This window comes from Peromyscus leucopus, chromosome 20, assembly GCF_004664715.2.
Source record: "Peromyscus leucopus breed LL Stock chromosome 20, UCI_PerLeu_2.1, whole genome shotgun sequence".
In the NCBI taxonomy this organism is placed as follows: Eukaryota; Metazoa; Chordata; class Mammalia; order Rodentia; family Cricetidae; genus Peromyscus; species Peromyscus leucopus.
In genome coordinates, this window is record NC_051080.1 from 39,369,290 (window position 1) to 39,392,939 (window position 23,650).

The window sequence follows — 23,650 nt, forward strand, 5'->3', positions numbered from 1 at the left end:
CCTCCCATGTGCCTGCAGTAGAGCGTCAGGGACCACGAGCTGTCTCCGGTCCCCTTGGGACTGATGCACTAGGCCCGGTCTTTACCCTGAGAGTGGGTGCGGCACCTATCCTAAAGTGGGAGGTGGTGGCACATTTTTAATCCCAGTACCCAGTACCTGGGAGACAGAGGCAGGTGGATCTCTGAGTTCAAGTCCAGCCTGGACCACAGAGGAAGATAAAGCAGCCTGAAAAGGTATCTGCCCCCAAGTCACACCTAATCATAGATGCTGTCTCTGCAGCAGAAGGTGCGGTAAAATGACACTACCTGGTTCCCCCACATGGAAAGACCCAGGCAGGCCATTGAGGTCTGTTACCAAACAGTACTCATCACACAAATATCTTAGTGCCAGTGGGACAAAGGATAACAGTGCTTGGCAGAGTCATTTGCTGAGACCTGGGGCATCACTAACCCCACATGATACTTGTGGTCACATCGGGACAGTGGCAACCCAGGCTTCTTATACGGTAGACCTTAGGACAGCAACCCCACAGCCTCCATTTCCTAGACACGGGGCTGGTTTGGCTCATTTGGGGAGGGGGGAGTGCTCCTTCCAAATGATGGGGGAAGATGTCTGCAGCTTGGTGCTGCAGCTGACAGCGCTGGCCTTAAAACACCTGCCTGAGTGGCCTCTGCATTTACTACAGAACCTCCAAGCTCAGCTAGAGTCAGTCTGGTCTCATAAATGCCAGAGTCCTACAGCTGTGGGGCGAGGGACTGGACACCAGGTTGGCAATTTGGTGACCTTAGACCATGATGTCAGCTACTGAAAGGGGGAGGTTCCTGCTGCTGTCATTATTTATTAGATGGTTCTTCTGTCACTGAAAACCAGACGTTCACAGGAAGGGGTAGGCTGGGCCTAGCTCAGTAGTACAATACCCACCTAACATAAAAGAGGCCCTGGGTTCCATCCTCAGCACTGACGAAATAAGCTGGTCCTTGTGCTGGCGAAGTGGTAGAGCGATTGCCTGGTGTGCCCAAAGTCCCAGCTCCATCCTCACTACCACATAAAGTCAATGTGGGGGTGCACACCTCTAACTGTAGCACTCAAGAGGTAGAGGCTGGAGGATCAGAAACTCAAGCTACTCTAAGCCACACAGCAAGTGAGAAGCCAGCCTGGATCCATGAGACTTTCAAAAAACCAAAAGCAATCCGGTGCAGAGGACTTCAGGGCTGGCTCCAGAAGGCAGACAACCAGAGCTGGGGAGGGATGGCACTCCTGGTCCCACCCAGCCTAGCTCTGGGCGGCACTCCTCAGAATTTGCCAACTGCTCCACTTTTGAGGGTCTGGGCAGGGTCTTCAAGCTGGGCAGTCACTGTTAAGGTCCAAGGCTAGTTACTGGTCCACCAGGAGAGAAGGCCCAGGCCTGGCTCACTGATAGATCCCTGTCAAACAAAAACAGGTACACTTGTCACCACTGGGCTGCCTGGGACAGGAGGGCCTAATGGCCCAACCTAGAGCACCTGGCAGGCCCAGCACAGGCAAATGGCAGGCCAGGAGGCTGTGGAGTGACTGGGACCATGATGTTGCTCCTGCCTCAGCTCTCCAGGTTCAAGTGGGATCGGGCAATCCCTTCTCACCCCCAGATTGTCTTCCTGAGCCCCCAAAGCCGCACACAGGGAGGACCCCACTTTTCCCTGGAACCCTGCTCTAGTCTCAACTTTCATCTCTAGCCCCTCCTTGGTTTCCTTCCCTTCAAAGATCCTCCTGAGGTAATCCGGCCTGAACTGTCCCTCTGGGAGGCAGGACAAACTCCCCCATCCTGCCCAACATCTACAGCAGCGCTGTCACCCCATAGCCCAGTCCACAGAAGCAGGCTGAGAAGTGACAGACGACAGTCCCAAGACACCTGACCTGCCAAGGAAGGTTCTAGAAGTAGAACTTCAAGAAAGCAGCCTCCCACCAGCTTACCACAAGCGTGTACGGCGCTTCCTTCTTTGGCAACTCCTCGCTGGCAGAGGCAGCCTCGGCTGAGCTGGGTCCTGTGGGGGATGTGTCCACAAAGCTCTCATCCACTACCCGGAAGCGGATCTCCTCGCCGGTGTCCATGTACAGGTCGTGTGCACCCTCCTCCGTCTCATACTCCCACACCCAGACCTGTTCTGTTTCATCACTGGAGACCAGGGTCAAGGCCACAGTCATGCTATGGGAGTTCGTGAGGCTGAGAGTCCTCTGAAGTACCCAAGTTCAAATCAACTCCAGGTTGAGGCCATTTCGGCTGGGGAGTCCCAGTAAAAGCTGCTTCTGCTCCTTGGAGAGGAGCTAGTTTGGCCAGGACCCAAAGTGAGAACTAATTCCCAAGTCTGGAAATGAGAATGACCAGGTTGCCACACTTCCCATTCAAGCCTCAATTAAATTGACAGGAAGGTAGATCATGGGCTTTCCCTGGTCTCCAGAAGATGAGGTAGGTGTGAATGTCACCTGCCTGAGGAAAACAATAAGGCTAGGCCAGATTTGCTGACAATTCACGGAGTCTCACCTAAATCCTACCACTGCCCTGCACAGGCCTGGTGTGAGAGAGCTAACTCTGCTCCTCCACCATAGTCTGCAGAGCCACACTGCCCTCTAGTGGCGCACTGCCTTCTCCATGTCATAATTCGGCTGGGAGCCCAGTACAGTTGTGACAGGCCACCTGAGCCACTCTCCCAAGACCACTGGGACTCCATTAAAACAGCCCAGGCAGGCGGTGGTGACACACACCTTTAATCCCAGCACCTGGGAGGCAGAGGCAGGTGGATCTCTGTGAGTTCAAGGCCAGCCTGGTCTACAAAGTGAGTTCTAGGACAGTCAAGGCAAGACAAAAAGACCCTGTCTCAAAAAAATTAAACAAACAAATAAATAAATAAAACAACCCCGAGCTTAGGAAGAGGACAGGGGCTTCGCGCTCCAAACACCAGCCCCACACCCTGGGAAACGGAGGCAGCCTGACAAAGTGAAGCTCCTGGGGGAAGATCTCTGAAATGACCCCTGCAGGGACAACTGAGTGAGGTGATGGGAGTGACCGAAGCCCCAAAGGTGTGCAGTGCTCAGTCACCCAGCCTGACCGACACCCAGCGTGTGACACTGTGGTCAGCGTGGGAAGCAGAGGCGGCCTGGTGCTTCACAGCAGCACTGCCATCAGTGACAGATCAGAGTCCCCAGGTCACCACAGGAGGGGGGGGGTGTCCACTCGCCCCACATTATCCTTGAAAGGATACAACTTGGCAGGCTGCTGCAGTGACTCAGGAGGGATGAGAATGTCATCGAAGAACCCTAAGGAGACTGGAAGAAAAGAAGAACATGATGGCGTGGGATGGGGACTTCAAAGGGACAGCACAGGAGAGATGGCTGGACACTGCAAGCAAGCCCCCTTTCCTAGTGTGGCCCAGGTGTCCCCAGGACAATCTGTCCCCTCCTGCCTCAAAGCCCCACATCTCTAACTACACTACCAACATGGGCTGAGCAGCCCTGGCCAAAGCTCCAAGTACCTAGTCCTCCGCCCCGAATGGTCACTGCATACCCAGGGACCCATAGGCAGTATGAGTCTGTCACCTCCACAGGCTTGGGAGCACGAGGGGATGGGGCACCCCGAGGGGATGGGGCACCCGTCACTTGGTGCTGGAGCTGGGCAGTTTCTCTGATGCCACAGGGAAGATTCAGCTGGATTCCTGGTCTACAGGGTCAGCATACAATGCCCGCCCCACTGTGGTGGCTCCCATCTCACCCCAGAAGCCACCCCTTACCGTGCACACCCTCTGGGCTGCAGCCTTTGATCTTCCCGATGAGAATCTCATCCAGGAACGGGTGGAACACCACATACCGGAAATGGACTGGGAAAGAAGGGAATGTTGTCAGTTACACCAGACCCTCCATGATGGTCATGGAGCCTGGGGCCGCTCATGTTGGCCCATGTCCACCTCACTGCCAGCACACTTACCCAGCGGTCCACACCAAGTTCTCCTGTGGGTCTAGACCTGTCTGCTAAGCCAGAAGACCAACACCCCCCCCCATCCCCCCCCCCACCCCGCCACTTCTGCAAGGTCACGGCTGGTCTCCAAAGGGACCAGCAGCAGCTGCTGTCTTGGACTAAGGCTGGTTTCCAAATCCATCTCAGTCACACCTAAGCCTTGATTCTGGGTTGTTAGTGACTCCAAAGTCAAGCTGTCCTTTACATTCCAAAAGGACAGCAGCGATTGGCCAGACTTGGAAGGAAGTTCCCATCTCTTGGTGTCTGGGCAAGCTTACCCTCAGCACAGAGCCAACCTGGGACAGGACACTAAAACCGCCAAGGCTGCCTGTGGTGACAGAGACACGCAGGGCAAGCCTTCACGGGTTCTCGCACGGGTTGTCCCTATGTGCTCCCCACTCACCTGAATCCAAGGAAAGGCTGGCTACAGCTGGACCCCCATCAGGAGGATCCCTGGCCTTAGCAGAAGCCACACCTGTCACTGACCCTCCCCAACAGGAAGATGCTCTCTGCCACCTGCCTGTCCGAACTGCCTGGGTCAGATGCCATGTTTTCCCCATACAGAGGAAGAGTGACCCACTCCAACCACACAGCTCTCCTGCCCATTCTGCCACGGGAAGCCTCTAAGCCAGTGGCTCTCAACCTTCCTAATACTGCCACCCTTTAATACAGTCCCTCATGTTGTGGTGACCCCAACCATTAAATTATTTGGGGGGCTGGAGAGATGGCTCAGTGGTTAAGGACACTGGCTGCTCTTCCAGAGGACCCAGGTTCAATTCCCAGCACCCACGTGGCAGCTCACAACTGTCTGTAACTCCAGTTCCAGGGGATCTGACATCTTCACACCAATGCACACAAAATATTATTTAAAAAAAAAAAAAAAAGCCAGGCGGTGGTGGCGCACGCCTTTAATCTCAGCACTCGGGAGGCAGAGCCAGGCGGATCTCTGTGAGTTCGAGGCCAGCCTGGGCTACCAAGTGAGTTCCAGGAAAGGCACAAAGCTACACAGAGAAACCTGTCTCGGAAAAAGGGGGGGGGGGGGGGGGGAGCCAAGTTTAAAAAAATAAAATAAAATTATTTTTGTTGTTACTTCATAAGTGTAATTTTGCAGCTTATGAATTGTAATGTAAATCTTGATATACAGGATATCTGATGTGCAACCCAAAGGGGTCACGACCCACGGGTTGGTTACCCCCCTCTAAGTCTTTCCCCGGACAAGGCCACCAGGCTGAATGCACCTTCCTCGACAGACACCCCCCTCCCAGCACAGGCTTCTCCAGGACTCCTTCAGGGGCCCACCCGGGCCAGCTCTGTCCACCCGCCTTCCTGCACAGGTGACAAACATCCTGAAGATGACTGGGCCTTCTGCTAACTCTCCAGGATGCAGCAGGAGCAGACATGGATGGAAAAACACTGCCCTCCTCATAACCTAGCATTCAGCTCAAAGCGTCTGCCAGGCTTTGTCTGGCACAGGCCTACCAGGACAGGACAGCATGTAAACCAGTGCCCAGGGCCTGAACACCATATCTGGAAGGAAGTGGTGAGCAGCCCATGCCCACTGAGTAATGAGTGAACAAAAGCTCAGTGGGCACACACAGTACATTAACCAGCCTTGAAGACAGAGGCTGGAGCTGGGCATGGTGGCCCACACCTTTAATCCCAGCACCCTGGAAGAAGATCTCTGTGAGTTTGAGGCTAGCCTGGTCTACATGGTGAGTTCCAGGACAGCCAGGGCTGCACGAGAGACCCTGTCTTAAAAATCCACCACCAAGGGCTGGAAGGTGTGGCACAGTGGTGGACACCGAATGGCATGAGGTTGAGTCCCCCCACCCAGGACCGTACTCCATTCCCCACCCCAGCTCCCGGGAGAGGGGTGTGTGTGTGTGGGGGGGGGGGGTCATCTGTTCTTAGCGAGCAGGTGTAATTCCAGGATACGCACTCCACAACCCTTAGGATGCGTCGAGTTTCTGGGAAAAGAACAAATCCCCGATTCCACTCACATGAGGCACTGAAGTGGTCAGGTTCTCCAAGTCACAGAGCAGAATGGGGCCAGCAAAATGGCTCAGTGGATAAAGGGGCTTGCTGCCAAGTCTGACCACCAGAGTCTGACCACCAAGACCCCAATGGTGAGAGGAGAGAACAGACTCTAACAAGCTGTCCTGCTGACCGCCACCTGCACGCAGCGGAGGATGGAGTGTGGCATGGCCCTAAAGCTCTTGAAGTGCTCATGCCCTCAAAGGACTTCCCCCTGTGTGATGGGGAGACTTAGCTGCCCAGGCCCCCAGCCCAGGGCCAGAACGCAAACACAGGTCTGTGGGATATACTTAACTCAGTGCTCAGTACTTACACATCTCCCACAATGAAACAAGAGACCCAGGGTGAGCAGGGTGTGGGGGTCAATACAAACCAATGCTGAGACCAAGCGCCAAATATCACCAAAGCAACAGGCAGCGTCTCCTTGGAGGTGATTTGTTTCTGGTGCTCCTGAAGTTTTCAGCATTTGCCTCCTGGACCACAGGCTCTTGTCCAAGAACAGAGCCCGGCTAGGCTCAGCTGCATTCTCGGAGAACAGAGGCCTTGCCCTTGCCTGAGTGCAGGGCCCAGCTCAGCTTGGCTCTCCTCCCTGAGAACAGAGCTCCTCAGAGCTGTTTCCACGCTCTGGGCTTGCTCATGAAACAGCCTAGTGCACACACAGACAGCCTGCTTCCTGGGGCTCTCTGCGGAGCTCAATACCATGTCAATTAATGAGTCTCGGGATGTCAGCCCAGACCCCAGGCTGTCTCCACACACTCCGGAACGCTTGAGCACCCGTCCCTGGGCTGGGGCTGACCAACACGGACAAAGTCAAGGTTGCCTCACTGTGGCTTGTGTGTCTGTCACAGGACTCCTGTTAAAACACTCTCTGCCTCTGCCCATTCCCTGGCTGATACTGCAAGCCCTGGGCAAGCTGAGGATCATTTCCACCCAGGGCCTTGAGACAGGATGCAGAGTTCCTCCCAGCCACCCTTCTGATGGCCCAATGCAAGCCAGACTGAGGATGCCCTACAACCTCCAGGGAAGACAAGATGCCCGATACTGACTCCGCCCACCACCCTTTCACCCCCACATGCCCATCCCTTCCAGTTTTACACTTTCCCTCACCAACGGGTAGAGTCTGTCTCTCCATCCCGCAGTCTTAGTCTCGTGACAACTTTTGGTATCTAGGCAAGGCCGAAGACTTCGGCACTTCAGACCTTTGAAACCACTAACCCGGACATTCCGGTCCTGGCCGAGACTGCCCAGAAGAGCACCACCCAAGTAACCCACAGAACCAACAGAAACAAGCAATCCCCATGCTCCCTCAGTGCCAAGGCCCCGTCTTGAACATGACTATAATAGTCCCTTGGTCCTCCTGGCAGTCCTGAAGTACAGAATCCACTATCACTGTTAGATAGATAGCCCAGGCTGGCCTGGAACTCCTGATCCTCCCCTGCTTCCGCCTCCCAAGGGTTGGGATACAGGTGTGTATCACCATCCCTGCTTTAGAGGCCACACTGTGGGGTGTGTGTGTGTGTGTGTGTGTGTGTGTGTGTGTGTGTGTGTGTTCATTTTGGGGCAGTCAGTTTCCTTCCCATATCCAGTGAGTTCTGGGTATCACACTCGGGGCTCTGGATTTGGACAGCAAGCACCTTCACCCCTCAGCCACTCACGGGCCCCACAGCGCAGTTCTGATTGCTGGGTCCTACCTGCCCCTCCCGGTCCCTAGACCCAACTAGCCTGCTCTTCCCTTCTCACCTTCTGCTCTCCACCAGGAACAGCCACACTTAGGGCCCTTACCTAGCAGGCCACCTCACTACACACCATGAAGCAATGAGTAGCCTGAGGGCTGGGTAAGTATCAGGGGGCTCTAGATGGAACCCAAGAGACCCACAGGTTAAACCACAATCTCAATCTCAAAACTGTAGCAGCCTTGAGAATCTCCCTGTCCACACTGCTGTTTTACAGATAGGGAAACTGAGGCCCAGGGGACAAGAGTACCTACCCATGGTCACTGAAGTAAACTCGTAGCAGAATTAGGACTTGGGCCCAGGTCCCCTGTCACTCCAAGAAGCATGGCAGCTTGATCTTTTGCTACAGAAAATGAGCCTCACCCTAGGAAGTGAAGGTACCCACCTTTGGTGTGTGATGCTCCGTCCCCTGGGAATACATAGGCATCTTCCAGCTTGGTGATATCAAACAGACAGATGCAGAGTCCCACGTTGTACACGACCTGTGCACACATGTGCATACACACAGTGACCCCGGGGCCTAGCTCTTCCAAAACCCCCACGGTCACAAGCAAGCTCTGAGTACCCTTTTCCTAGATGGACACCAGCTAAGACTCTGCAGGAGCTGACTGTAGCAGGGACCTCAGGACGCAGAACTCTGGAAAGAGCAGGGCCTGAGTGACAAGCCAGCTTCCAATGCCAGCTCCACCTCACTGTGGGACCACCAAGGACATTACTTTGCCTCTCTGAGCCTCAGTTTTCCCAGTTCAAAAATGACACCAGACTGGGCATGGTGGCACACACCTTTAATCCCAGCACCCAGGAGGGGCAGGCAGGCGGATCTCTGTGAGTTCAAGGTCGGCCTGGTCTACAGAGTGAGTTCAGAGAGAAACTCTGTCTCAACGCCCTCCCTCCCACCCCGACCCCCCAAAAAGAGACACCAGCTGAAGTGCTGTTGTTAAGTGAATAGGATGGACATGAAGTATCCTGGTGGCAGGTTCAGAGACCACAAATGACCGAAGTTTACTGTCACCCCTGGAGAGGACTGGCAGTGGGAATCCCTGCTTAAACCTCTATTTCCCAATATCCCAGAGTCTGTGTTCCAGATCACAGGCATAAGTGTGAGAACCCCGCCATACATACACCACACTCACACCACCTCACACACACACAGACAGGGCTCGCACAGGACACATGGCCAAAGTTCCTTCAATAGCGCAGCACCCCACACACCCCAAGCCCACACTCTGGTATCTAAAGGACTTGGCTCAGTGTCTGCACATGTACCACCCCCTAGTCACACACCTCACCAGAGCTGCTCAGGGACTAGAGAGACGTCAGAGCACCCCAGAGTTGGGGCAGAGCACCCTGCAATGAGCTCTTCTGTAGAAACTTCTGTGGGGGTGCCTTTCACAGGAGTCAGTGAATTGACCTCAGCCAGACATGGTGGTGCCCGCCTGTAATCCCTGCAACTGAGAGGTGGAGGCAGGAGCATCAGAAGTCCAAAGCCATCCTTGCTTACACAGTGAATGTGATGTCGGCTCAGGCCCCATGAGACCCTGTCTCAAAAATAAATGGGGAGCCAGTATTGGCAAAATGGCTCGGCCATCAAGGTGCTTGCCGCCAATCCTGACAACTTAAGTTGGACCCCAGGACCACAGGTGGAAGGAGAATCACCTTCTCCCCACAGTTTTCCTCTGACCTGCTCACATGTGCTATGGTATGTATACTCACATGCAAAATAAATACATGTAATCAAAAAAATTAGCAAAAGCCAGGCAGTGGTGGCACACGCCTTTGATCCCAGCACTCGGAAGGGAGAGCCAGGCAGATCTCTGTGAATTCAAGGCCAGCCTGGTCTACAGATCAAGATCCAGGACAGACTCCAAAACTACATAGAGACATAGAGAGCTGGGTGGTGGTGGTGGTGGTGGTGGTGGTGGTGGTGGTGGTGGTGGTGGTGGTGGTGCACGCCTTTAATCCCAGCACTCGGGAGGCAGAGCCAGGTGGATCTCTGTGAGTTCAAGGCCAGCCTGGGCTACCAAGTGAGTTCCAGGAAAGGCACAAAGCTACATAGAGAAACCCTGTCTCAAAAAACAAAAAAAAAAAAAAGAAAAAAGAAAAAAAAAACTACACAGAGAAACCCTGTCTCAAAAAAACCAAAAAAACCAAAAAAAAAAAAAAAAAGCCAAAGCCCTGGATGTGGTGGCTGTGGGAGTCTGACTAAGAATGGCCTCCACAGGCCCATCTATTTGAATGCTTAGCTTTCAGGGAGGGATGCTATGTGAGAAAGATTAGGATTAGGAGGTGTGGCCTTGTTGGAGGAAGTGTGTCACTGGGGGGAGGGGGGACTTCGAGGTTTCAAAGTCCACACCAGGCCAGTGCTGCTCTCTTGGCCTGCGGATCAGGATGCAGCTCTCAGCACCCCATGTGCTGACACATTCTCCCCCACACACACTGTGGTGATAATGAACTAAACCTCTGGACTGTTAGCAAGCCTCCAACGTGCTTTTTCTTAGAAGAGTTGCCTCGGCCATGGTATTTCTTCTTGGCAACAGAACTGTGACTAAGACAGTGGCGAACACCTTTAGTGCTAGCGCCTGAGCATCGGAGGCAGACAGACCGCTGTGCCTGTAAGGCCAAACAAATAAGTCAGCGAATTGGTTCCTTCAGCTGACAAACCCCAGGTCTGTGTGTATACCTCCTCCTCCTCTGACCGCAGGCTCCCATAAAGGGACCACCTGCCTCCTATCTAAAGCCTATCTATCTACCTATCTGTCTATCTATCTATCTGTCTGTCTATCTATCTCTGCCCCACTCCCAGAATACCACCTCCTACTGGCCTCTAAAGAACAATACCTGAACTCCAAAGTCCCCCAGGGCCCTGTGGCCTGCATCTATCTACATCCCATCTACATCCCTAGACCTCCCTCACCAGCTCCAGCACCCTCCTCTGTGCCCAGTCAGAGGCCACGAGCCCTCCTTCCTCAGGACCTGTGCACAGGCTTCCTCAGCTCTTTACACCAACCCGTTCCAACCCAGAGGCTCCCTTGGTTTCCCCTCACCACCAGATCTCAGGTCAAGCGATATTTCCTCGAAAAAGCCACCAATCTCTTTTATCCCGGGTGCTGCTCCTCTGTTGCCTAGGGGTGGGTGTGTGCCTGTCCTTCATGCCATCTACCCTGAGCCACCAGAATATACTCAACTGTGAGACCCTTTGAGTCAAGTCTCCCCCCCCCCAGGAGCAGAGCCTCTGTCTTCACTGCCACATTGGCTAAGCTTTGGAGATATTAAAGGAGTAAGTCAGAGAGGACCCTGTATCTATCCACAGAAAGGGAAACACAGTAACCAAATAAATTAGGGAGGAAGGGTTGGGGGGGCGGGGGTGGGCAGAGAGATGGCTCAGCTGGGAAAGCAACCTATCTCTAATCCTGACTGCTGACTTCGATTCCAGAGACCCACAGGGTAGAAGGGCCCACAAACTGTCCTCTGACCTCTCATGCACTGTGGCACACACAGGTTTACACAAACATTTAAAAAAAAAAAAAAAAAAAGAAAAATCTTAAAAAAAACAAAAATGTTCAGATAAACAAGAAAGTAACTGTGGTTAAGAGAAACAGGGTAACTGAGCAGTCGCCACAGGAGAGCGGAAAGGCCTCTCCAGCTGGCCCTGGGGCACACTGGCATGGCCCACCCACAGCAGGTGTGCAAAAAACTGTTTTGAGAATGAATAGACAAACTGCCGACAGCCCCAGACTACTAGAACTACCCGTCCGTCCGCAGAACGCACAGTCAACAGAAAAACAATTATCCCCGTTTTCCAAGTGAAAGTGAGGCCCAGAGCGGGTGACTTGGCCAAGACTGCACAGTAGCTGAATGTGGAAACTGACATTTTTCCAGTTTCTCTTTTACACACCCATTTTGTGCGCGCTCTCTCTCTCTGTTTTGTTTATTTTCTGGCCATACTGAGAACTGAACCAACGGTCCCGCAGATGCCAAGCGGATTTAAGTACTGTTCAACTCCCCGACGCTTATGTTGCCCACGATGGCCTCGAACTCACGATCCTCACACGCCTCAACGACCCAAGAAGCTGGGATTACAGGTGTGCACTACCTCGCCCGGCCCATTAACTCCTTTGGGTACGACTGACATCCAAATCTGGTTCAGAAGTTAGAACAGGAGAGGAGACCCTGACATGAAGAAGTTACATGTGTGCAAGGCCACAAGACTGAACCAGGCGACAACAGCCAGGTTTGCAGCGGGGGGGGGGGGGGGGGGGGGGGGCAGCGGGCACTGCCTGCCAGCCCGAGGGCCCAATACCTTGTTGGCCAATTTCTTGTTCAGCTCCTCGGCAATGGAGTCGTTGAGTTTCCGCTCAAACTGCCACGGCGGTATGCGCACGGTGTCCACCATCTCCACCAGGACGAACATCCTGCGCCGGGACTCTGGGAACCAGAGAGTCCGTCAAGCACGGGGGCCTGCGAGCGATGGGGGTCCCCGAGCCTCCTCGGTCCCTCGCAGCCTCGGACAAGCCAGGCCAGCAGCTGGGCCGGCCGCGCGGGAGAGCCCGGGGTGCCGCTAGCGGAGGACGCGTTTCTGCCCCGCTGGAAACGGAGGCCCGCTCCCTCCAGCCACCCACCTACCCCTAAGTCCGGGGCCGCCCCGTCCCGCTCCGCCCGCACCCCGCGCAGCAGCCGCGCACCATTCACGCGCGTCCAGCGGCTCCCAAGACGCAGCGCAGGACTCCCGAATCCGAATCCCCCAGCTTCCGGAGAACTGACCAATAAGAAGCCTCTGCCCGCCCAGGAGGGGCACGGAGCGACACGAGGCTCCAGCGAGGGGCGGGGCCAGGAGGTGGGCGGGGTCGCCTGCTGTACCCAGCCAGTGAGGGGAGAGGGGCGGGGTAGAGCGTTGAGGGGGCGGGACCTCCTTCTTAAGCCAGACAACCCCAGGCCCCTCAGCGAGTTCTGGTTGCTAGGCGACAAGTCTGCGCTTCGGGCCCGGGTTATCTTTGCACGGCAGCCTGAGAGATGCTTTGGAAAAAAAAATATAACACGCTTAAAAAATCAGTCCAAGCCAGGCGGTGGTGGCACAGGCCTTTAATCCCAGCACTCGGGAGGCAGAGGCAGGTGGATCTCTGTGACTTCGAGGCCAGCCTGGTCTACAGAGTGAGTTCCAGGTTAGCCAGCACTGTTTCACTGTTTCACAGAGATACCCTGTCTCGAAAAACTAAAACAAAAAACAACAAACAAACAAAAAAAGAAGTTACATGTCTGAACACATGTAAGACACCAGTGTCCCTCCCCACTGCTTAGAACCAAAGCATTTCAGGTGACTGACATGAGAGGTAAGAATTAGTTAGCTATGCTCTTCATTGTATCAGTAGGTAGCTTGTTTGTATGAGGTGTTTTGCCTGCGTATGTGGAAGTGCACCAGAAGAGGACCTCAATCCCCTGGAACTAGAGTTACAGTGAGTTGTGACCCACCACCTCTGCTTTTCACTGCTGAAGCGTCTCTCCAGCCCCAACAGAAGACTTTGATTGGGCTCTTACTATATGTTGTCTTGTCTCAGTGCTTTGCAGGTGCAGATGCTCCTAGCCCAGTGGTTCTCAACCTTCCTAATGCTGCACCCCTTTAGTCCAATTCCTCACGTTATGGGGACCCTCAACCATAAAAATTAGTTTGTGGGAGACACTGCAGCCACCGCCAGGACAAGCAGCATGTGCAGACGCCGGTAAGCCACCAGCCACGTGGCAAGGTATAGATTTATAGAAATGGGTTAATTTAAGATATAAAAACAGTTAGCAAGAAGCCTGCCACGGCCATACAGTTTGTATGCAATATAAGTCTCTGTGTTTACTTGGTTGGGTCTGAGCGGCTGTGGGACTGGCGGGTGACAAAGATTTGTCCTGACTGTGGACAAGGCAGGAAAACTCCAGCTACAAATAGCACCCAATGGCTCGAGTTTCCACCTTAAACCTGAGAATATTTAATAACCAATTCTAAACAGAGCCAAAACCAGGTTCCTGCTTCTTGTCTCATACGGGCAGCTAGACGCCGCAAAACACAGGTTTGAACACTGGTGGGTTCCTGGCGTGTGCGTTTGACCGGCAGTATGGCAAAAATGAGGCGTCTGCCAGCTGCACATTAAGCTGTATGGTAGATTTAGTCTTTACTAGTATTTTTTTTTAAAGAGGTTTCTGGGCTACACACTGCTTTGATAAAAGCTTAGACCCACTATTTCTGAGACTTGATGACTCCCAGAGCTGACAGAAAACATGCCACTGCCATGTTGGGAAGCTGAAGTGGGCAGAGCCAGCAGCCACAGCACCTTTTCAGTCTCAGAATGGTGCAGTTTAAAGCAACAGGCTCTTAGAAAAATGGGAATCAATCTCCCCCAAGATCCAGCTATACCACTCCTGGGCATATACCCAAGAAATGCTCAATCATACCACAAGAGCACTTGCTCAGCTATGTTCATATCAGCATTGTTTGTAATAGGCAAAACCTGGAAACAACCTAGATGCCCTTCAATTGAAGAATGGATAAATAAATTGTGGCACATATACACAATGGAATACTACTCAGCAGAGAAAAACAATGACATCATGAGGTTTGCAGGCAAATGGATGGATCTAGAAAAAAATCATCCTGAGTGAGGTAACCAGACTCAGAAAGACAAATATGGTATGTACTCACTCATAGGAAGATGCTAGATGTGGAACAAGGATGACTGGACTGCTACTCACATCACATCACCAGTGAGGCTACCTGGAAAATGGGACCCCAAGAAAGACACGGAGAAATGGATGAGATCTACATGAACAGCCTGGACATGAGTGGAACCAATGAAGGGCGACGGTCGAGGGAAAGAGAGCGGAGATCCTAGCTGGATCAAGAAAAGAGAGGGAGAACAAGGAATAGGAGACCATGGTAAATGAAGACCACATGAGAAGGGGAGGAAGCAGAGAGCTAGGGAGGCCCACGGAGATCCACAAAAATACCCCCGCAAAAGACTGCTGGCAATGGTCGAGAGACGGCCGGCCGGGACTGACCTACTCTGGTGATGGGATGGCCAAACACCCTGATAGTTGTGCCATAAACCCCATCCAAGGACTGAGGAATCTGGATGCAGACATCCACGGCTGGGCCCCTGGTGGAGCGCTGGGAGTCTAATTAGTGAGAAAGAGGAGGGTTTATATGAGCGAGAATTGTTGAAGCCAAGGTTGGATAAAGCACAGGGACAAATAACCAAATGAATGGAAGCACATGAACTATGAACCAAAGGCTGAGGGGCCCCCAACTGGGTCAGGCCCTCTGAATGGGTGAGACAGTCATTTGGCTTGATCTGTTTTGGAGGCATCTAGGCAGTGGTGCCAGGTCCTGGGCTCATTGCATGAGTTGGCTGTTTGAATCCTGGGACTTATGCAGGGACTTGGCTCGGTCTGGGAAGCGGGGGACTGGACCTGCCTGGACTGAGTCTATCAGGTCGATCCCGGCCCTCGGGGGAGACCTTGATCTGGAGGAGGTGGGAATGGGGGGGCTGGGGGAAGGGGGACGGGGGGGGGGGGAGAGCATGGGAATCTATGGCTATTATGTGGAACTGAATGGTGTTGTAAAATAAAAAATAAATAAGTAAATTAAAAAAATTAGTTTGTTGCTACTTTGTAACTGTAATTTTGCTACTGTTATGAATCATAATGTAAATATCAGATATGCAGGATATCCAATGTGGTGGTTTGAAAAAAAATGGCCCCCAAAGGGAGTGGCACTATTAGGAAGTGTGGCCTTGCTAGAAAAGTGTGTCACTATGGGGGTGGGCTTTGAGGTCTCCTATGCTCAAGCTACTCCCAGTGAGTTAGACCACTTCCTCTTTCCTATGCAAAATATAGGACTCTCAGCTCCCTCTCCAGCACCATGTCTGCCTGCAAGCAGCCATGTCCGACCATGATGCCAATGGACTTAATCTCTGAAAATGTGAGCCACCCCAATTAAATGTTTTTCCTTTATAAGAGTTGCTGTGGTTATGGTGTCTCTTCACAGCAATAGAAACCCTACCTAAGACCCCCAAAGAAGTCAAGACCCACAGGTCGAGAACCACTGTCCTAGAGAGTGATGGGGTTATACCCTGCTAAACTCATCACAAATGTAGACATTTAAACCACTAAATACTACAGGTTAGTTAGTCCAGACTTACTTACATGTGCTTGGAAAACACTCTAGCCACAGCTGGAAAATAATCCAACAGAAAGCCTGTTGAACTTATTTTCTTATTTTAATGTTTTAGACTTGCATAAGAGGTAATGGATTTTATCATGGCATCTTTATATTTGTCTTAGTTGAGGTTTCTATTGCTGAAATGACTCATGACCAAAAGCAACTTGGGAAAGAAAGGATTTCTTGCCGGGTGGTGATTTCTGGCGGCGGCGGCGGCGGCGGCGGCGGCGGCGGCGGCGGCGGCGGCGCACACCTTTAATCCCAGCACTCGGGAGGCAGAGGCAGGCGGATCTCTGTGAGTTCTAGGCCAGCCTGGGCTACTGAGTGAGTTCCAGGAAAGGCACAAAGCTACACAGAGAAACCTTGTCTTGAAAAACAAAAAACAAAAAAGAAAGAAAGAAAGAAAAGAAAAGAAAGAAAGAAAGAAAGAAAGAAAGAAAGAAAGAAAGAAAGAAAGAAAGAAAGAAAGAAAGGGTTTCTTTTGCTTGCAAATTTTGGGTCACAGTCCACTGAGGGAAACCAAGGCAGGAACTCAAACAGGCAGGAACCTGGGGGCAGGAGTTGATACAGAGACCGTGGCGGAGTGCTGCTTACTGACTTGTTCTCCATGGCTTGCTCAGCCTGCTTTCTTGTAGAACCCCGGGACCACCAGCCCTGGAGTGGCCTCACCCACAATGAGCTAGGCCTCTCATATCAGTGACTAATCAAGAAGATGTCCTACAGGCTTGCATATGGCCAAATCTTACAGAGGCATTTCCTCAAAGGTTGACTCTAGCTTGTGTCAAGCTGACATCAACCCAGCAAGCACAGTACCTATATGTCCTTCTTCTGTGTTCACATCCATCCCCTCCATGCTGTCTCCAGCGTCCCCTCGCCCTTTCCAGCTGACGCCCTTTCTCCTGCAGTTAGTCCCGCTCTCTGTTTCCCAGTTGTGTGCACTCCCTTGTCCTGTCCATTCCCACTTCCAACACCATCTCTTCTCAGCTGGGCCTGGCGCACACCTTTGATCCATCACTCAGGAGGCAGAGACAGGTGGGTCTCTGTGTGTTCGAAAACAGCCTGTTCTACATACTGAGTTCCAGAAAGAGCCAGAGGTAGTTTGTTTGTTTGTTTTGTGACAAGAATTCCCTGTGTAGCTTTGCAGCCTGTCCTGGAACTCGCTCTGCAGACCAGGCTGGCTCAAACGCACAGAGATCCACCTGCCTCTGGCTCCCCGGTGCTGGGATTAAAGGTGTGCGCCACCACCGCCCTGCTTAATCTTAAAATCCCATCTGTGTGTAGGCACACACATGCTATGGTGTAGATGTGGAGGTCAAAAGACAGCTTGCAGGGTAGGTTCTCTCCTGTCACGTGGGTCTTGGGGATTGAACTCAAGCTCCCAGGCTTGGTGACAAATACTTTGACCCTCTAAACCATCTGGCTGACCCTGTCTAATTCTTAAAACCTTTTACAATTACACTTTTATTTGTGTGCACACACATGCCTTTGGTTAAACTGGGTAAAGGGCACAGTTCCACGTCAGCTGGTGCACACTGGGTCTGAAGGGCTGGAGAGGGCAGGAAGACTAGAAAAACGGATTATCTGTGGCCTTGGGTGGAGGAGGAGGAGGAAGAGCAGAGACAGCAGAGTTGGTCAGAGTGAGGAGGCCTTAGGCGCTAGGAGATGGACAGCTTAGTTTCAGGGACAGAAGTGGGTAAACTAACGCCTGAGGGCTTCAAGCTATTAGCTGGATGGGAGGCTAAAACAGGGGTGAGTGAGTAGGGGGAAGGGGGGCGGGGGACAGGATGATGAGCTTCAGAGCCCAGGGTTTCAGAACCCAAGCCTCTTTTGTGGGATTCAGCTCAATAATTTGTTGGCACAAAGTTTTGGTCAACACTTTGGTTTAAGGAAAAAAAAAAAAAAGATCTGGCCTCTTTACTAACTCTCTGCCTTGCTCCATGGATGGTTGAAATGGTTTACTGAATACAAATGACCCTGTCTGCAAGCTCCCCAGCAGCAGAGGACCATTGTATGGCTTCTCTCCACATCATCCATCCGGGCCTAGATCAGTGCCTGGCATATGGCCAGGACTTGAAAACATGGCTCATTTCAATGAACAAAAGGGCAACAGAACTGTGGTTGCCAAGAGGGAAAGAGCGAAGTGGGTAAAAAGCTGGGAACAAGCCTGTGTGTGAGAAGAGTCTTGTGGGGAGGGCTCAGGGCATGGCGCTCCCACGACACAGCACAGGAACTGGGCCCTGGTGGCCAGGACGGCCGAAGCTCCGGCTGCCCCGCACTGCCCGGCCGAACAGCACTAACGACAGAACTGGTTTCAAAGGCGTCTGTAGCTGAACAAGCTGGAGCACACTTATAATCCTGGCCCTGGAGAGAATGAGGCCGGGGAGCAAAAGTTCAGGGCCAAACTGGGCTATGCAAGACCTTATTTTTAAAACGAAAGACAGACTGTCCTTTGGTAAAAGCAATATTGAGGAAAAGAAAAGACATATATCTTTTAACAGAAAACTGTAAAGCCACAGAAAAGAATGATGATTATTGCTGTGGAATGGCATTTGAGATTGATTGTGAAATCTAAAATCGCAGGAATCGTAATGGAGCATGCCTGTAGCCTCTGCCACTCTCGGCCCTGATTCAGGAGCATCACTTGTGACTAGGAGTTCAAGGCCAGCTAAGGTAATATATCCAGGCATGACTGTACCAAAAGAAAATTAAAATTTGGCAATGGTGGTTACATGCCTTTAATCCCAGCACTTGGGAGGCAGAGACAGGTGGATCTCTGTGAGTGTGGGACCAGCTTGGTCTACAGAGTAAGTTCTAGGAGAGGTAGGATTACATAGAGAGAGCCTGTCTCAGAAAATAAAAAAGCCAAATACTCAGTGATGTTGCCCATTTATAATACCAGCAGTTAAAACACAGAAGCAAGCTGGGCGGTGGTGGCGCACGCCTTTAATCCCAGCACTCGGGAGGCAGAGCCAGGCGGATCTCTGTGAGTTCGAGGCCAGCCTGGTCTACAGAGCAAGATCCAGGACAGCCACCAAAACTACACAGAGAAACCCTGTCTCAGAAACAAAACAAAGCAAAACAACAACAACAAAACACAGAAGCTTGAGGAGCAGGGAGTCAAAGTCATCCCTAGTACAGTTAGTTATCTTGAGGATAGCACACTCGACATGACACCCCACATCAAAATAACAAAACAAAAACCAAGAGAGCAGTGAAGGTTTTGTTTCTTCCCCACATCTTAAAAAATCCGCCCGCCCCCCAGCCTCTTTCCTTTCAGCAAGTGCTCCATTTTTTGGCTCCCTCACCATCAGAACTGCTTGAATGGGTCCACAGCCTTGCTGTGTCCAGGTCCTTTCTTCTGATGTTTTTTTAATAGGCTTTATTAAAGCCTATTAAAGGACCAAGCTGGCCCTGAAATCACTGTGAAGCTGAGGCTGGCCTCGAACTCCTGGTTCTTCTTTGTCCACTTCTCAGGTGCTGGGATTAGAGGCATGCACCATCATGCCCATGTTAAGATTCTCACTCTGGAGCCAGATGTGGTTTTACATTCTTATGATCTCATCTCTCAGGAGGTGGAGGTTGGAGGGAGTGTGAGACCAACTTGAGCTACAATTGTGAGACCCTCAAAAAATTTTTTCCACTCTTGCTGGAATGAGGCTCTTGGTTGGGCCCATGCTGGGCATGTTTGAGGCCCTGGGTCCTATCCCAGTCTTAATCTCAAAGATGCCACCTGGGAGGCAGAGGCAGGTGGATCTCTGTGAGTTCGAGGCTGGCCTGGTCTACAGAGCGAGTTCCAGGACAGCCAAGGCTACACAAAGAAACCCTATCTTGAGAAAGAAAAAAAAATTAAAGTAAGCTTTTTTTTTTTTTTTTTCATGTACATTGGCTGCCTCTCCCTAAGGTGAGGTTGAAGAGATCAGCATTGGACGTGGGGAAGAGAAGAGCTTTTATAGCCCAGAGATAGGGGGTTTCCAAATGGGGGATTTAGCAGGCAAATGGAAGGTCGGGTTAAAGGAGCAGGTAAAACAAGGTGGCCATAGCCGGGTAGTTATAACAACAGGTGATCATAACAACCTTTTGAAACAAAGACAGGGTTGCCGTTCCTGGAACAGGCAGTACAGAACCATCTGTAGTTAAGGTTACAGGTGGAGGATAGCCCAATCCTTCAGAAACAGAGGCTTAATCATAAACAGAATGAGCCTAGTTTGTCTTTACGTTAAGATGGCATTCTAGCCTAAAATTGGCAGGCTGGTTCATCACCAGCGCAAGTAATAAAATAAACTCTCAGTCTTCCTGTCTGGACCCCATAGTGCTTTGTCACTCTTGGAGAGGAGCCAGCCCGGAGCTTACCTGACCTCGTATTTTAGATCACAAGCCACCCAGCACCAGCATCACTCCCTAGCCCACTTCCTGCTTACCAGTTCTCTGGGACATTTACTGCCTTCTAACATGGCGGCACATGGTTATTAGGGTGTTTTATTGCCTTCCCCCTACTGGACTGTCAGCTCTATGAAGATAGAGTTCCTGCTTCGCTGGCTGGATTCCCCAGTGCCTGGAAAAGAGCCAGGCGAGGGCTGTTTGCCACCATCCCGAGGACCTAAGTTTGATCCCAAGACCCACATGCTGAAAGGAGAGAACCAACTCTCCAAAACGGTCCTCTGACCTCCTCGAATGGGCCACAGGTGAGCACGCATGCACATACACATAAACACATACAATGCTTTTTCTTTAAGTGCTGGAAGAGATCTTGTCTGGCAGAATAGTACTTAGATTGGTGGGGGTGGGGATTAGCTGAGGGCTGGGGGAGCTGAAAGAAGGGAGATGCTAATTTACGAGGCAAAAATGTTAGCGCGGGCTGGAGATGAGTCCCATGGCAGAGGAGATGGGTGCCCAGGGAATAAGAAGCCACTTCAAATGGACTGTGGCACAGCAGAAAGAGGAAGAATGTAATGGAGCCAGAACGTGTGTGTGTGTGTGTGTGTGTGTGTGTGTGTGTGTTGTTTTTTTTTTTTTTCTCCTCCAAGATAAAGTATGACTAGGTGATTCAGGCTGCGCTCAGACTCCAGATTCTCCTCTTTCCCAAGGGCTGGGATGATAAGCCTGCAGGTCATGCCTTTTTGAACCCTGCATTTTTTTTTGTTTGTTTTAAAGATTTGTTTATTTTATGTATATGGATGTTTCGTTTTCATCTGCACACCAGAAGAGGGCACTGGATCTTTTGATTGGTTTGTTTGTTTGGTTGGTTTGTTTTGTTTGAGACAGGGTTTCTTTGTTCAGCCTTGGTTGTCCTGGAACTCGTTCTATAGACCAGGCTGTCCTCAACTCAAAGATCCACCTACATCTGCCTCCACAGTGCTGGGATTAAAGGCGTGTGCCACCACTACCCAGCTGGCACTGGATCTTATAGAACTACAGTTATAGACAGTTGTGAGCCACCATGGAGGTGCCAGGAATTGAACTGAGGACCTCTAGAAGAGCAGCCAGTGCTCTTCACGACACTGAGCTGTCTCTCCAGCCCCTTGAACCCTGCGGTTTAATACCAGCTCCAGTATGGGCAAGTTTCTTCTTTTGTTTTCATTTGAGGCAGACTCTCACTATGTAGCCCAGGCAGACCTGGAACTCACTGTGTAGACTCTTCTGACCTCAAACTGCAGGCAATTCTCCTGCCTCACCCTCCCGAATGCTGGGATTACAGGTATGAGCCACTATACCTGGGTGGACAAGGTTTTTAACCTCTCCTTGTCTGAACTTCCTATCTTCTATCTATTGGGTGTACAGACACCACAGGGGTCTGTGTGCATTGAAGGGTTAAATCAGTGGATGCCACGCTGGTCCAGGGCTGGTCCATCCTCTGGTTGTAGCAAGAAATTAGAGTGAGGCGTAATGGAGAGAACGCCATGCTGTTTGGCTCCGCCCACCTCTCCCTCGGCTTCTCCACTGTGAGGAAGGCTTTCGAGGAGAGGAGCTTTTAAATGCTCAGCTGTTCACAAAAATAGCCTTCCCGTAGAGCCCCTGGATGCAAGCAGACGATTTCTTTGTTACTCAGCGGCTGGTGGGTGGGTGGGTGTGTCTCTGCTGCTCACTTCCTGAATGAACAGCTGTGCCCTCTCTGTGCGTGGGGGGATAATCACCACAATACTTCAAACCAGGGCCAGCCTCCTTCATTCACTGGGCCCTGCTGCTGGCAGCCCCAGCCTGTGTTTACCAGTGTCGGGGACAGAAAAGAAACTGGACGCAAAGGGAGGGATCAAGACCTTGGCCGTGGCCTTAGCCTGGTCTGCAAAGGGCCAAGTCCTAGCCCCCATTGAACCAGCCTTTGAGGCACGGCTCCCACCTCATGGGTCGGCTCCTAACACTGACTTCCTTCCCTTCTCCTGCTGCATCAACCCCTTCCCATTGCTCCGCTGAGGGATCCTTCGGCCCACCTCAGCGGAGGGCCTCTCCCCACGACTGCTTTCTAGGCTCAGGCAAGCCTGGTTCATTCCTGGCACTGAGCTCAGAGAAATCCTCTGAGCTCCCTTCCACTGAATCCATCACTCAGTTCAAAGCCACTGGCAAGACAGCTGGCCTGGGCACCAGTATCCCAACCCAGGTCTGGTCACTGGTTCTGTTGGGCCAGACCTTGTCTCAAAAGGAGCAGAAATTAGTTTCTTCAAGATTTATTTACTTATGTACTTTATGTACATGTGAGTGCTCTGTTCGCATGTATGCCTGCATAACAGAAAAGAGAATCAGATAGAAGCCATCAGATCCCACTAGAGATGGTTGTGAATCACCATGTGGTTGCTGGGAATCGAACTCAGGACCTCTGGAAGAGCAGTCAGTGCACTTAGCCACTGAGCCATCTCTCCAGCCCCTTGGGAAAAAAAAGACAAAGAAGGAAGTGGGGGACCAAAAGGGAGAGGAAGGCCCCTCAGTGTGGGGCAGCAGGACAGCCCCCAGTCTCTCCTGGATTGTCATGACAGAGCCGGGCGGTGGTGGCGCACGCCTTTAATCCCAGCACTTGGGAGGCAGAGGCAGGCGGATCTCTGTGAGTTCGAGGTCAGTCTACAAAGGGAGTTTCAGGCCAGCCAGGGCTCTCTAGTATGACCCTGCCTAAAACCAAACCAAACCAAACAAGCAAAAAACCACCACCACAACAAAATCATTTCTAGACATGTGTGGCGAGCATGGTGTTGCATCCAACACTCCTATACCCAGGTGACTAACACAGGCTAATTCTTCTCCCCTACTGACCCCCCTTTCCTCTCTAGTGCGGTAAGGACTACAAAAATAAGTGAATCTGTCCAGTGTATAAAAAAAGACAATGTACACTTTCTTGCACGGAAGAATCCTCAGTGCATCTTGGCTACTCTTATGATTTTTTGATTTATTTTTCTTATCTTTCCTTTTCATCTTTTTATCTTTATTCTGGTGTGTGTTTGTCTGCTTGAGCTTTTTTAAAAGTCATTTTTTATCTATGTGTGTGTGTGTGTGTGTGTCTGTGAGTATCTGCCACATGTGTGCCGATGAGTTGGATCCCCCCCCCCCCCCCCCCCCCCCCGCAGCTGGAGTTGCAGGCAGCTGTAACCCGTACTGCATGGCTGCTGGGAACCCACAGGTCCCCTGGAAGAGCAGCTGAGCTGCTGAGCTCTGGCTCATTTGTTTTTGCTTTGTTTTGATGGACACGGGTTCTTATCATAGAGTCTAGGCTGACCTGAA

General features: G+C 51.7%; 2 protein-coding genes across 2 annotated transcripts in view; both read right to left on the minus strand.

Moving 5' to 3' along the window:
- LOC114694324 (cytochrome P450 2D1-like) overlaps nucleotides 1-23,650 on the minus strand; it is a 123,613-nt gene that overhangs the window by 25,566 nt on the left and 74,397 nt on the right. The window lies entirely within an intron of this gene.
- Nucleotides 814-12,516, minus strand: LOC114688904 (DNA-directed RNA polymerase III subunit RPC8). The gene is made up of 7 exons (XM_028863379.2): nucleotides 12,435-12,516; nucleotides 12,053-12,177; nucleotides 8,138-8,234; nucleotides 3,762-3,848; nucleotides 3,237-3,300; nucleotides 1,951-2,152; nucleotides 814-1,424 (listed from the first exon to the last, which is right to left on the minus strand). Exons 2-7 carry the CDS (start codon nucleotides 12,161-12,163, stop codon nucleotides 1,371-1,373), a joined length of 615 nt encoding a protein of 204 aa, XP_028719212.1. The 5' UTR covers nucleotides 12,164-12,177; nucleotides 12,435-12,516; the 3' UTR covers nucleotides 814-1,370.